Source organism: Pteropus vampyrus, unplaced genomic scaffold, assembly GCF_000151845.1.
Source record: "Pteropus vampyrus isolate Shadow unplaced genomic scaffold, Pvam_2.0 Scaffold19, whole genome shotgun sequence".
Classification (NCBI taxonomy): Eukaryota; Metazoa; Chordata; class Mammalia; order Chiroptera; family Pteropodidae; genus Pteropus; species Pteropus vampyrus.
In genome coordinates, this window is record NW_011888800.1 from 9942219 (window position 1) to 9956899 (window position 14681).

The following is a 14681-nucleotide window of genomic DNA, read 5'->3' on the forward strand; positions in this document are numbered from 1 at the left end:
GGTCTGACTTTTCTCTTTAGAAGCTTAGCCAGTAAAAGCAAGGAGAGAAAGAACTTTAACCAGAGAAGGCAAATGCTGATATATCTGTACGGGACTGAGCAGAAAAGCTGAGGGAACTGACACCTGACGGCCTCTATTTTCTCTGAAAAATGAAATAGTGTGATCGAGTAAGAGAACATAGTGAAGATTTAGAATAGCCACTGAGGAGAATGTAGAGGGGTGTATAATAGAATCTCCAAGTAGTATGTAGACTTTGAAATATATACTACAAGTGTGCACCAATCCACATGACTGTATAGATTTCTCAAGCAGGATTCAGTCCAAGTGTAGGACTGATAGGTGATTCTGTGGTGTATGAAAAAGGACACCAGGATATAAAGGAGTTAAAAGGCATGGTCAAAACCTATGTATGACTCACGTCAAAGTACATTTCCCCTACCCCCTTGAGATTTTTCACGAATCAAAACATTTAGCATCTTGAAAAAAGACTTTTTTCCCCCACGGGGACCTAGGGTGATTCCCGTATATTCAGAAGACATTCAGATATTTTTGAATGAGTAAATTGATAAATAAATTTTGACTCTCCGAAACATTTTTGAATACAAGTATTAGGTTTAAATTTTTATCTACTAGGGATGGATATATTGATTATTTCAGAGCATTAGGTCTGTCCCAGGAGCTAGATCCTACAATTTACCTATGCTCAAAATAATTAGACCGACGCCAACCTTTAATAAAATCCCTTCTGTAACACAAAAGTTTATTAGAATAAAAATACATGTACAATATTCAACATGAAAATGATCTCACATCGCATGTAGGTTTTACCATTAGTTTTTTTAATGCTTTTAAAGTTTGGGCTTAAAATAATTTGCACAGCTGTAAACAAATCTTAGATTGCAAAAGATGCCTTGTATACACTACATATGAAACATCAAAATTTAGAAATGGAAACTGACAGTTATATCCTATTGCACTAAATAGTTCTGTAAAATTTTAGAGAGGAGAAAGAGATTAAAATAAATCACTTGAAATGAGGTAAATTGTATGAAGACATTTTTAGCAGTAAATATCACCAGTGTTGAGATGAGAATATTAAAAACATTCATGGAAAATTCACTTAAATGTTTGCATAGTCTATGTTATTTTTTAAAAACAAAAATTAAAAATTAACAGTATTTCTTATTAGAAAAAGAGATAATTATCTGATTTACTTAATATTTGTGTACATTCTAAGTCTTTCATTCAGAAAAAAGAAATGATACAAACATTCACAAGTCTAGCAAAAAGTTAAAAAAAAAAAAATTGAAGATTAGGACCAATAGTTCAAGCTGCCTTTTGGAAAGAAAATTAAAAACAGAGGTAGATAGTTAAATATTAGCTTCCAAGTTACTCAAATGATTAATTTTTGTCTTGGGACACTTTCACCAAATTTTTACGCTTGAAGCCAAACAGCAAATAAATTTAGGAGTAGAGAGTAAGACCTAGCACAAGTTATTTTCCTTATATTGAAGAAAAGGAATAAACATAAACCAGGCTTAAGACCCGTGTTAAGGATATGATTGTTTAAAGCCCTACAGTTGATGCACTTTTTAAAGCAGGAGAATGAACCTTGTCCCTATGCGTCCTAGGTTTATCTGAGGCCAAGCCACAAGCTCCATCAAGCACGGTCAGTCAAAGTAGGACTGCAGGGTGCCTCGGCGCCGGACATCGCAGGTCCAGCAGTGGAAGCCTCCTCCCAGAGAATTGGCATTACGAATGTTAACCTTAATGGTACTGATACCTGCATTGAAAGAGAGATACGTGACCAGTTAGATGGACTCACATGAAAGTAAGCCTAAAGATGGGTAGGAATATTCCTGTCATTCGAATCCTTCAGTCTACTCTGACCCAGGACAGTCTTTCAATTTTATTTTCATCAATTATATTTCATTTGATCTATTCCACTGCTAATATAAAACCTTCACCAAAAAGTTAGCAGAGACTCTGAAGTCTATTTTGTGCTACTGACTATTCACAAGTGAATAGGTAGGATGAGCAGACATATTTGTCAAATGTTCAGAAATGATCAAGCACTAAAATTTCAAGGCCTTTTAGAATTATGCTTTAACTGTTTTGTCAGACTGTTTTTAATTTTACCATGTCAATTTAGTAGGAAAAGTATAATTTAGCCAACTTGAGAAGCTAACTTTACCTACTCACATATAAGCAGAATTTATCTGACATCATTAACTTTTTACCAGGCTGCCTTAAGGAAACAATGGAACAGAGCTTGTACTTTAATATCTGGGTTGTATGGTCAGCTGGGTACCAAAGCTACTCAAGACAATTAATTAGTTTAATCTGGCACCGTTTTTATTGACACAGGTATGATGTTTATGGCACAGTCACCCAATAGTATTTAGGAAAACTCTGTTGTTTGGCATAATGTGGTTTTAAAACAATTTATTCTCATCTCTCGAGGAACCCATTATTTGGAGGAGAGAGATAAGCTACAGAGTCACTAAAGATTCCACTGGTATGGTGAGAGAGGAAGGCAGCAGAAGCCACCTGGAAAGACTTTCCTGAGAAGTGAGACTAAGCGGGGCTCTGAAGAGTAAGAAAAAGGTTTGGACAGAGGTAAGAAGTGGGCTTGGGATAAGGAGTGGGCTTTTAAACACAAGCATATTTCGTGATGGACAGATGTATCTCTTATTCAGATTGCTAGATCTACATTAATCCTGAATTGGAGAGAATTCAGTTGCTTGAAAAAGTTTGCTTTAAGTTCCCTATGCCTAAAAAGACTTTATTACAAAAAAAAAAAAAAAAGACAAACCAGATCTTTGGTATTTAATAATATTTTAAGATGAGAAACAATAAAATCTTAATGGACAAAGAAACTGAATAACCTGAGCATTTGGGTAATTTAATGAAAGCCATAAAAAAGTAGTATAGCATTAGGGATTAAATCATTATTTTGGGCTCAATATAGACCTGACAGGCCAATCCTTTTATACTGATACTACATTAAAGAGGGATGTGTCAAAGGGTCAAATAATTTTTCCTGGGTCGTAACACTGGAAATATAAGACAAAATATGACTCAATTACAAGTGTACAACCTAGCTTTATTTGACACTTAGGATACATGTTAAAAGTGATCATCATACATACTTCTGTACTTTATATAAGAACCATATGAAAATCCTTCCTTTCAATACTATTCTCAGCAGTATTAGAATAACTAGTCTAAATTTTGAATATTAGGATAAGCAAACTCCCACCTAAGTAAAAACCAGTTCTGATTTTTAGTTCAAAGTCGAATGATTTACTGACACCCTCTATTGCATTCCATTACTTTGTTCACTGTACTTATCACACATATGAAGTCACTTCTGTATCTGCATCCTTATAAGTCCTTTAAAATATGTAATGACAATTAAATTACTCTAAAGGATCCTCAACAATTTCTTATCTGGGGCAGGGCTGAATAATCTCTATGCTCATCTACAAAGGGGTAGCTCTCCATACATGGGCACCAGGAGTTTAGGTAAGTCACAGAAGATGGATACACTTATTGCTAAGGGAGTGCCTGAGGAGTCTGGGATACTCTTCCAACCTTATGATGTTATGACTGCTGAAAACAAAAATACTGTCCATCTACAAAATAATAACTTGGTACCGCTAATAGGAACAGAAAGGGAATTAGATAAAGCATACATCAGACCTAGCATTTCATTTCTTTAGTTCATTTAACATTTTCATGTATGACAACATGCTTCATTTATTGTACATACCCAGCTTTTCAAACATCTTTTGAATTGGGACTTCATTGGCATCCACCATAACACGTTTTTCATCTAGCATTAAGACATTCATGGAAAGCCATTTGGATGACATCCAGAGTGGGTGATCTAAAAATAGCAACAACTTTTAAATCATGTCTGCTTTCATTTTTGTTTAAAGCAAAGATTTGAAAGTGAAGAATACTAAAGAGGTAGTTCAATTCTTTCAGCGGTTCACTTTCCCTGCAAAATTTTATTTTAACCTTAAGACAATTAATCTATAAATGTTACGAATATCCTTGGTGACTGAAGTAATCATTTTAGTCTATGAGTATATAAAAGTAAACATACCATCTGGGATGACTGGTATTGGAGGAGTAACTATGGTCCATCCTGCTTTTTTGAAAAGATCAATCTGCAAGACCAAAAACAAAAACAAAAACAAACCCCAAACCCAAGGAGGGTTAAATCTATATATATTATTTTTATCATTCTTGGTCTCCGATAGGCTTTATGATTAATAATTCTTTTTTGAGAAGCCGTCTTCTCAACTAATATAAAGAAATTAAAATTTCAAAACATTTCGATGATTTTGTCTAAATCCTAATTTAAAATGTACATAAAATCCCCAGATTACCAAATTGAAGTTTAAAAGTAACAGAAATGTTAAAGCTTTTAAAAATATTCTTGTGCTTTTCTCAGGTTTAAGAGATTTTAAAATACCTACGATACTGTCCTTGATAAATCCTCATTAAATGTGACTGTGTCAAACCCATAGTCCATCCACTTCATAGTCCATCACTTTGTATGCGTGATAGTATAAAGACAAATGTTTGGGTAGTATTCCCAAAGAACCATAACTGTAACTTAGCCATCCCTATGTTCACATACCCACTTAGTATATCAATGAATTATATTAAAGTAAAATGACTAATCTTCATCACTGGGTATAAATATATGGTATAAAAATGAAGTTATAAGGTAAAATCATGATTTTAAAAAGAAGTACCGCAGCCTAGTGGTATAGATAACACAAAGTCATTCACCACCCAACTGGAAGTAGGGGGCAGCAGGCTGAAGTGGGAGGCTCAGGTGATGGGGACAGACCAGCTGCAGTGCAGCATCTCTGTTCCTCCCTGCAGGGTAGGGCTGGCCAAGAGAGGCCTGACCCACTGGAGAGGGAAGAAGACACCCACTGCCCATTGGCAGTGCTCCAGACATGTAGGAATCATCCTGTTTGCAATTCAGCTGCTGTGGAACCCGGGTTACAAGTTATGAGATATAGTCGTCCTCCCACCTGTCTGTGGTTTCGCTTTCCACAGTTTCAGTTACCCATGGTCGACCAAGGTCCAAAAATAATAAACGGAAAATTCTAGGTATTTTGAGAGCGAGAGAGAGACCACATTCACATAACTTTTATTACGTTATATTGTTATAGCTGTTCTATTTTGTGTTAGTTATTGTTGTGAATCTCTTACTGTGCCTAATTTGTAAATTAAACTTTATTATAGGTATGTATGTACGCGAAAAACACAGTATATCCAGGGCTCTATCCATGTACTATCCATGGTTTTAGGCATTCACAGGGGGTCTTGGAACATATCCCCTTGGGTAAGGGGGAATCACTGTAGTACCACTCTGTTCGATAAAAACACTTCCATAGGCACAAACTTGAGACTCTGGCAGCAGCAAGCAGCCAAAGTCAAAGTCTAATGACATTACACTGTGTATTTCTGAGTGCTGGATATCCTGTATTAAATATAACATAAGCAACCTAATTTTTGATCATAATAATGTTAAACATTGCTGAATTTGTCATTTAGAACCGTTAGGAATCGCAGAAGTGCTTAAAATAAAAATGGCGATTTTTTATTTCAGTTGCTAGACTTACTTTTCCAAAGTCCTTACTTTTCCTTACCTGGTGACATGGTCTGTCAGGATTGGAAAGCACAAGACCAGGTCCAATGATATTGAAGGTGGCATCAATATGCATTGGATTGGGATCTTTAAAGGAGATGATATGCACTCTGTAGTCTGGAGCAAGATGCCTACGCATCCATTCAATGCCTAGGTAGTTTGTAACCTGAAAATAAAAGAAAGACATAAATCTATAAAGATTCAGTTCTATATTTAGATAACTAAAAATAGTTACAATAAAAATATTTGAATTTAGAAATTAAAAATACAATAAGAAAGTGTGAAATTTCACAGGCAGCCTTTATCCACCTGGCTTCTCTGTGCAAAAATATCTCTTCCAGCTCGAATGAAGTCAGCAGCATCAAAGCATGGCTCGAACTCAGTTGTCACGAATTTTCCCTGAGCAGCCAATTTGTGTCTGTCCGCCACAGAACGAATGGGGTAATCCTAATTGGAACAAGAATAAACACACACAATGCATTGGTTCATGAAGAAATTATTTATAGGACATTCATTACTAAGAAAATTAATTTAACATCATTTTTTTCTCAAAAATACTACTACCCTGTTCTAGACTAAAAAATGCACAGGGCAGATGTAGGCCCATGCCAACCAAACCAAAAAAAATCAACATTTAAGAAAACATTTAAAAACTAAGCATGATAGCAATTTCCTGATACTTAAAAGCAAGCAGTACAGAGGCAGTACTGATTCTGAAAATATTCCATGACCCATGTATTGATTTATGTAGCTACCTATAATACTGAAAGTCAACAGGATGAAGTCATTCTGTATTTAGAAAAGGAACTTGGTTCTGAGCCTAGCTCTTACCATAAAATGAGATCCCATGCTTCCCCTGCCAAATGTGACTGGGTGTGGTGGTATGAATTTATTACTATGTCTTTAAACTTCTAGAAGAAATTTTGATTTTTTGATTCTTTCTATAAATGATCAAGTAGTGATCTAATAAGGGACACACACTTCCTTTCACTGTGAGTTCGGCCTATAGACCAAACGCTTTCTCTAAAATAAGAGAGTGGAGTTCAGCCTAGTGACTTTTCTGTCTCCAACAATGAATAGGCAAGTTTTTCTCCCTGAAATGGAATGATACTACTCCCTCATGGGGTTGTTGTGACATATAAACAGGATTGAGGATGTAAATAAAGCTCTTAACTCAAGACCTGGCACATGACAAGCATCAAATAAGGGGCAGCTATTATTACTATTACTGTTATTATCACTATATCATTTACTCTTATTTTCATCATAAAATGATCATTTTTAAAAAAGCAGGTGATGCTCTCGGTTTCTGAAATGCATAGCAAATACAAGGTATCTGAGACTCTCTATCTCATTCTCTGTGGATTATGTAGAAAATTTACTAATAAGCTCGCTATACTCAGGAGCTTACCTGGTCATAAAGCTCATCAGCCATTGTGGGCTTAGGAGCCGTAGTCCACTTGGCGCCACGGTGGAAGTAGTCTTTGATAATCGACCGGTATGCGCGGTACTCAAAGAAGCGAGCACGCCATGCCATGGGAGCTTCGATAATCTCATTTCCCACGACTATCAGGATGTCTCGAGGCATCGCACCGTATAAACCTGTCAGACCAAAAAGGCCCACAATCACCTCAGTAATGCTAATTTCAAAAACAGAGAAGTCTATATTTTATGATTCCATTTTTTCGGTTAAAAAAAATTTACAGAAAATCTCTATGTGTGAATGTATACAATTATATGCAAATAGAAAAACATATGGAATGATACATATTAGATTGTTAACATGAATTCTGTGTGAGGATGGTGAAGCCAGAGCAAAAAAGAGAGAAATGAAAAGGAAAAAAAATGAAACAATAATTAGTCCTTATTCAAAGAGGTCTTGAGCCGCCAAGTTTTCACCTTTCGTAAGCTCCCTTCTTGCTACACAGAAACAGTTCTTCAGGGAATATCAGTACCACAAGATAAAAATCGGGCCAAGGATGACTTGTAGAACTATAAATTAGAACACTAAATTCAGGCACAGGAACAATCTTGTAACAGTGTCAGTTAAAAATAAAATGGGAATGTTTCTGTTCCTCTCTTAACTTTTATTCTTGAGGAAAATTAAATAGAATCCACTGTTCTTGTGTAAGAAAATTACCATAAAGTTTAGAAAAACTGTTTCTTTCAGGGAGATTCCAGATTTACAATGGAGTCTTTAATGTGCACATCTTAATCATATCAAAAAGAACCTAAGTGTTCCTTAATTATCTTTAAAGTTTTGAAGGATTATTAAAACAAAGAAATCTCTGAGAAATTATCAGAATTTTCTCCTTACATATTAAGAAATAAATTAAAAATTAAGATACTAGCAGTTTAGGTATATGACATCACTTACCCGTAGACTCAAAATCCGGAGTTTTATACTTTAACGACCAGTCAATGGGGTCAGGCCTCCTCACTGTCACTCCTTCCATTTTTAAAATATTGCACATTTCTTCAATTTCGGCAACAGCCTTTTTCAAATGGTCTTTGGGAAAATAATGGCCTCCATGCTTTTGGTAAAATGGCCAGTACTTTTCATATGTGTTGGCCTAGAAGTAGAAGAAAGTAAGTGAAATATTTATAGGAGAAAAATACGACTCTATCATGATAGATTCATAAGTGGTGAACTATGATTTATATAGCCTAACAGAATTGAGACAAAGATCACATCTTGTGAAGTATTGATCCCCAGCACCGAGCACAGCACCTCTCTGGGAAGACACTCAATATCTGTTGAGTGAAGAACTCTAACTTCCCTCAATGTTTTGAGACCTTTTGCGCCTTCTGTCTGAGATCTCATGCCCTCCTACTCACAGCACATCTACCCTCACACAGTCTCGGAATCCTCTTGGGCCAGTTTCTACATGTTTCACAGACAAACCAGGAGATGGTTGCCCTGTTAGAAAGTCTCGATGAAATCAAATAAGAGAACAAACGAAATAGCATAAGAGACTAAAAGCGCACTTATACTAAGATAAAACCTAGGGCTATCCATGCATCCCAGAATTCTGTCTGGAAAACTGCAATTCGAGATATAGGAAAATAGAATACTGCCTCCATAAAGGTTAGGGACATACTCTCATATATGCTTTGTTTCTCTTAAAAAAACATTATTGATTTTTCCCATTCAACAGAATTGCCACTTGGCAAAATTGTGCAGCAGTACAAGTCTGCCTGTGGTGCTTCCTACCCGCCCCCTGCCAACCTGTCTCACCTCACCACACCTTTCCTTTCTCCAATCCATCCAAACTCTCATACTGCTTCAGGTCCTTACATAGTAGAAGAAAGTGATCTGATAAACGAATTCACAAATTTTTAGTAACTAAAAAAAAGTTTAACATTTAGAAAGTAACCAAGGTTTACATGTATTTTAAAAGACAACTAAATGGACAACAGCTGAATGCTTTTTAAAAGGCTCAATCGATTTGCTAAATATTACTATAAAATACCGATTTTCAAAAGTATAAAAATCTGGAAGAATTATTCATTGAGATTGTTTTGCATGCAGCTAAGTTCTCGATTTAAAGAAATACATTGGGAAATGTAGGTGATGCATGTGGATGTAATTTGTCCAGACAGATAAAGCGGAATGCCAATCAGAAGATTCAAATGCTCTGGACTGTCATCGAAAAGTTGGCAAAGTGATGTGCATTTAAGTATTTTACATTAAAAAAAAAATGTTTAAAGCAGGTATTTAAGAAATATTTTCTTATAGCATTGCTTAACCAATGACCAGTCCTGATCACCCCATATAAAAAGGTTTCCATCATAAATCAGACAATTTCAGATAGTGGTAAGTGCTATAAAGAAAGGAAAACTAGGTAATGAAATAGAGTATGTCTAAATGTCTAGCTCTTTAATGTCAAAGACAATCTCTTTTCTGGATTTTCTGTTTTTACTTTTATTTTCACCTCAACCTAATAAATATCAAACTTATGGAGGCAGACCTGCTTCTTGTTAGTTCAGTATCAAGGTTCACATCAGTTAGACTGGGGCTGAGACTGCTGGAGAAAGATTAAGAATATGAAAAACCACTCTTTTGCAAACACTAAGAATGCCAGTGAAGCTCTAAAACGGGTTGGCAAGCTAAAGTCCACGGGCTAAATAAATCTAGCCCGCTCCTGTTTTTGTAAGTAAAGTTTTATGGGAACACAGATACACTCATTCATTTACATATTGTCCATGGTTGCTTTTGTACTACAATGGCAGAGTTGAGTAGTTTCAACAGAGACTTGTAATCTGCAAAGTCTGAAATATTTATTATCTGGTCCTATACACCTCTCCTCCCCCGTTTAAATTATTAGTTAGCTGCTTTACTTCTGAAGATCTATATGCAAACAACAGGCTCAATTTCTGGCCCATGAAAAATGTTATCGGTATTAAAAATGTGAGTAGTTTTTAAGATCAATCTACTCTTTTAAATACAAAACAAAACAAAAGCACTCCGCTGTTTTCTACGCCTAGGAAGTCCTGCAGCAGCAGCCAGAAGGAGAGGATAAAAATGACTCTTTATATTCCTCTCAGACACATCCTGATACTACATCCATTCACCACTTCCTCCTTCTCATGCCAGGCACATCTCTTACAGTCCACTGAGGGACAAGAAGTCTTTGAAAATTTAACAATAGGTTACAGCAGATGCACAGCCATGTTGTCTGGCCAGGCACAATCCAAAGTACCCTGTGTGATTATTTGTGCAGAGTGACGCTTGCCTTGGTAAATATAAACTTCCCTGGGAGAAAAAAGTTGTTTGAACAAGTTTGAGTTTCCTCGTATAGCTCATACTCTAAGTCTATACAAAGTCCAAATCATCATGGCACATTATATTTTCTAAGAGATAGTTGGAAGCTATTTACACTTTCTTTATAACCCTGCTAAGTGAGTTAGCAATCATTTACCAAGTGTCTGCAAGATAAACAAACACTATATTAAATGCTTAGTATATAATATTAATAATGTTGCAGAGATGTGGCTGCATTCTAGAAACTTTGTTGTCTTTCAGAGCCTAAAATCTTTCAGGGGGTTTGACAAATGGATTTTAAATACTGTCTTTGGAAGGCTAGGAAATCTCAATATAAGGTTCTTATTTATAGCTGTAAACATATTATATTAACTTTGATTGATTTTGTATTTTATAAAAGGTCCTTTATCAGTGATTTATAAAAAAGGGCAAGAGAAAAAGAAAAAGCACATATTTAATGGGAAGTATTTACTGTTTTGAAGAATAAAAAGCCATTTAGCATTTAAAAATTATGCTTCCTGACAGCTATGTTCCTCGTTCCCATAAAATTTCTCTAGCACTTACATCTTCCAACATATTTTATGCTCTAATTGCATATAAACAGTTTATGATATTGTTTTATCTTTCATTGTTCCCTAAATTGATTAATACATCTGTGTCATTACCCTCCAACTAGAAGGTAAGGCCTTGCCTTCTAGGGACCATACATGTCTTAGACTTATTTCCTTTCCATCAATACCTAGATTAAGCATGTGACATAAAGCAGAAGTAACCAGACAAATGAATGATATCAATACTGCTAATGTTACTTATATCTACAACCATTATACCTTCAATGTACTTTTGTAATGTAATTAGCAAACTAGGTCTATATAACTATAATGAGCTATGGTTTTGTCTTTTAAGATACTTAACATGTAACCTTTTACCTTCATATTTATCTCATTAGGTAGATAGCAAACTTCTTAATATCTTCATTTTACTAAGGCCCAGAAATTTCTGGAATCTTGCACAAGGTCAAACAGCTAATTAACCGAGACTAACTATCAAGCTTTATGAAATATTTAATTCAATCCTGGTCTCCTGACTTCAGCCTGGTATACTTCCCACAAGCCCATGAAATTACAAAGTCTAAAGTTATATATAAATCAAGTGACAAAAAAAACCTCAAAATGTCTGAGAATTCTGATTCTATAAGATCACATGGTATAAAAGTCAGTAATTTTAAAGACAAGAAGAAGGATTAACTAATGCCTTAATTTTAAATTTAATTTCACCCAATTATAATGGTTAGCGGATGGGACATCTTTCCAAGAAAAGACTTTAAAAAGATCATGCCTTTTAAAACATGTGGATGATATATAAATTAATCTGTTCATCAAATTTCAAATATCAGAACCAAAGGTAGTTTAGAACAATTAGAAGTTATTACTTTTTCTATTACTCTATCTTCGAGGTCCTACTCAAGGATCATTTTCTTGGCTAAGACTGCCTAATTATTCAGCAATTGGTCATTGTTTTTTCCTTAGCTCTCCTGGCACTTCATTTCAACTGCCTTGGTAGTTGGTTGGCATAAGATACTTAGTATTAGTCTTCGTTTCTACGTGAACATCTTTTCTCTCCAAATGCTAAGTCATTTTGTGCTAATACCTCTGGAGCCCTGCTATAAGGTAGGCAACATTTTTTATGATGATGACAATGATATAACAGAACTTATTTCCTCAATCCACATTACAAATACAAATGTAAATATTCAGGAAGAATATAAGGACATTGAAAATATATTTGTAACACACCATTAATGGAAGCTTAGACTGTGTCTACAGTGTTGATGGCAGTCTCTTAGATATGGGACCCTTATGCAGTATACAACCTGAACATCAACCCATGGAGGCCCTGGCCACAGCCATTATAGATGAAGAAACACTAGGAATTTTTTAAAAGGGAGATATTACTTGTTACAGGGAAATCCTGTAAGACTTTGTGGAAGGTGCTATTGGAGCTAGGTGGTCATAAGAGGGGTGCAGGAAGTTGGGTGGGAGACCTAGGTAGGAGCAAAGTCATGAGGTGTGTTTGAGGAACAGTTTGGCTGCTTATATGGTTATCTTAAAAAGTCTGCTTAAAACCAAAGTGGAATATCAGAGGTGAGAAAGACCCAAACAGGAATGAACCTGCTAACCTGTCACATTAACACATGTCTAAATGAGTCTGTGAGTGAAATGGGAAGGCAGACCAGAGCCAGATTGTGAAGGATCTTGAATACAATGAGGACTTTATCCTACGTAGTGTGTATGTTGGGGGAAGGGTGGAATATAGAGACGTGATAACATCAGGATGAGTAACATCATTGAATTTTGGTTTAAAAAAAAAAATCACTGATCAAAGCTGGAAGGTGGTTTGGAGAGAAGAGCAAATTAAGGCGACCAGTTAGGTGTTAACTGCAATAGTCCAGGCAGTAGATGACATCCTGACCTAAGGCAGCCGCGGAAGCATGGAGGCAAGGTTCATTTTGACAAAAGGCTTGTTAGATCTTGGTGAATGGACACGGAGGTGACTGAAATAGAATCAAAGATGATTCTTTGGTGTTTCAGCTTGAGTAAATAGGAATGCCAAAAACTAAAAGGAAGAAACGAAGAAGGGTCCAGTTCAGCAGAGTGACTAACAACTGAATTCAAGATGTGTCAAGTTTTAATCCTGTTGCAATATGTGATAAGGAGTTGATCTGGACATAGTTCAGGAGAGAAATCTGAACCTGAGTGGAAGTGGGAGCTGAAGCTTTGAGACAGAAAAAGAGTCTCGCAGAATCTGGAGGGAGTCATCATTTGTGTAGTGTCAAATACTGCAGAGATGCCAAGTAAGGTAACTTAAAATCAAGCACTAGATTTGGGGCTTCTGGAGTAAGCTAAAGTGAGGATGAGGGTGAGAGCAGAAGCCAGATTGCAGAAGGTGAGGAGCGAACCCACTTCAGACACGTGAACACACTTGCTTTACCTTCACCTCCACGGTGAATGGTGGAACACAGGCGTTTTCTGCTCTGCCCACTATCACTTCCTCTAAGGGATCCCATTCGTTGTAAGAGGAGACCGGGCAGTCCTTGGGCAGAGGATCAGTGGCCTTGTCATCAGCTGCACAGGAATTCTGGGAGGAAGCCGTAGCTGCCTGGGTGCTCTGGAAAGTTCGCTGCACCCATCCTGTTAAGGTTCTTCCAAGCTTCCAAAAACAAAGAAAAGATTATTGTGTAGTCCTATATAGTACCTGCGGGGAGGGGTAAGTAGCAGTGGGATGAAAACTCAAGACAACATAATGGGACATTTAAAATCCGTTTGGAGTGTATAAACCAAGTTGTTAGTTTATAGGTAAGTAGTTAGGTTACAGGTAAGTTTTACCTTTCTTTTTACTTACACATTATCTTCTTATATGTTATGTTAATTGGCATTAACTCTTCAAAACCCCTCAGAAGATTTTTGTCCCCAGTGATCACACACTTATATCTCAGAATAGTTTTCTGCAATCAAGCTTTAGTCAAACTTTAACCATCTTGTCTGCAGATGATGGGTCACCTTCTTCCCAGAAAACTACAGAAAGCTGCTCCATGTCTCCCTGCCAAGACTAGCTGGGGGAGGGAGCCTCCTTTACCCTTCAATATCAAAGGTACGAACGTTAGACTCCCACGCCCCGCCCGCACTCCAAGTAAAAATATGTAAAGGTCCTTATCTTTCAGAATAATCAGCTTCAAATCAAAAATCTTTCATTGCTGACACGCTTCATGTTCTTTGGTACTACATTCTGAGAATGATCAAATGCCATTTGCTCCATTTTACAGATGGCCCACAGTCCCCTAGCCAAGACAAGGATTAACCTGAGCACAAATTTAAACAACTAGAAAGGAGATCTAAGAACTTCAAAAAAGCCTTTAGAAAATGCAGGTCCTATAAAAATCTAGAGCAGGGAAAGTCCCTCACCCACCGGGCAAAACGCGAGTCCCCAAATCTCTATCCTACTCTGTTAAAAGCCTTAGAGAGAGGCAGGAGGGGAAGCCAGAATGGGGACCAAAGCAAGGAGAGTGACAGCTGTTCTGAATCCAGTTGCTTGGGGGAGCCAAACTGCCCTGCTATTTCTGTTTTAGGAGCTAGGAAGGGTCTGCAGGCACGCGCTCAGCTCACGAACCAGGGAAGCGGAGGGCGGGGACCAGGCAGAAACTCTGGGTACAGAGCAAACTCGCTCCAACTCCTCTCG

General features: G+C 36.7%; 1 protein-coding gene across 1 annotated transcript in view; it reads right to left on the reverse strand.

Annotated features, from left to right (window-relative positions):
• Nucleotides 1–1297: 1297 nt before the first annotated feature.
• GATM (glycine amidinotransferase) overlaps nt 1298–14681 on the reverse strand; it is a 32288-nt gene continuing 18904 nt past the window's right edge. The window contains exons 2-9 of the mRNA XM_023527831.1: nt 13437–13655; nt 8058–8253; nt 7092–7282; nt 5990–6127; nt 5682–5846; nt 4115–4178; nt 3776–3892; nt 1298–1783 (exon numbers count right to left, since the gene is read on the reverse strand). Coding sequence (XP_023383599.1) covers nt 1671–1783; nt 3776–3892; nt 4115–4178; nt 5682–5846; nt 5990–6127; nt 7092–7282; nt 8058–8253; nt 13437–13655 — 1203 coding nt within the window. The 3' untranslated portion in view covers nt 1298–1670. The remainder of the gene's footprint in view (nt 1784–3775; nt 3893–4114; nt 4179–5681; nt 5847–5989; nt 6128–7091; nt 7283–8057; nt 8254–13436; nt 13656–14681) is intronic.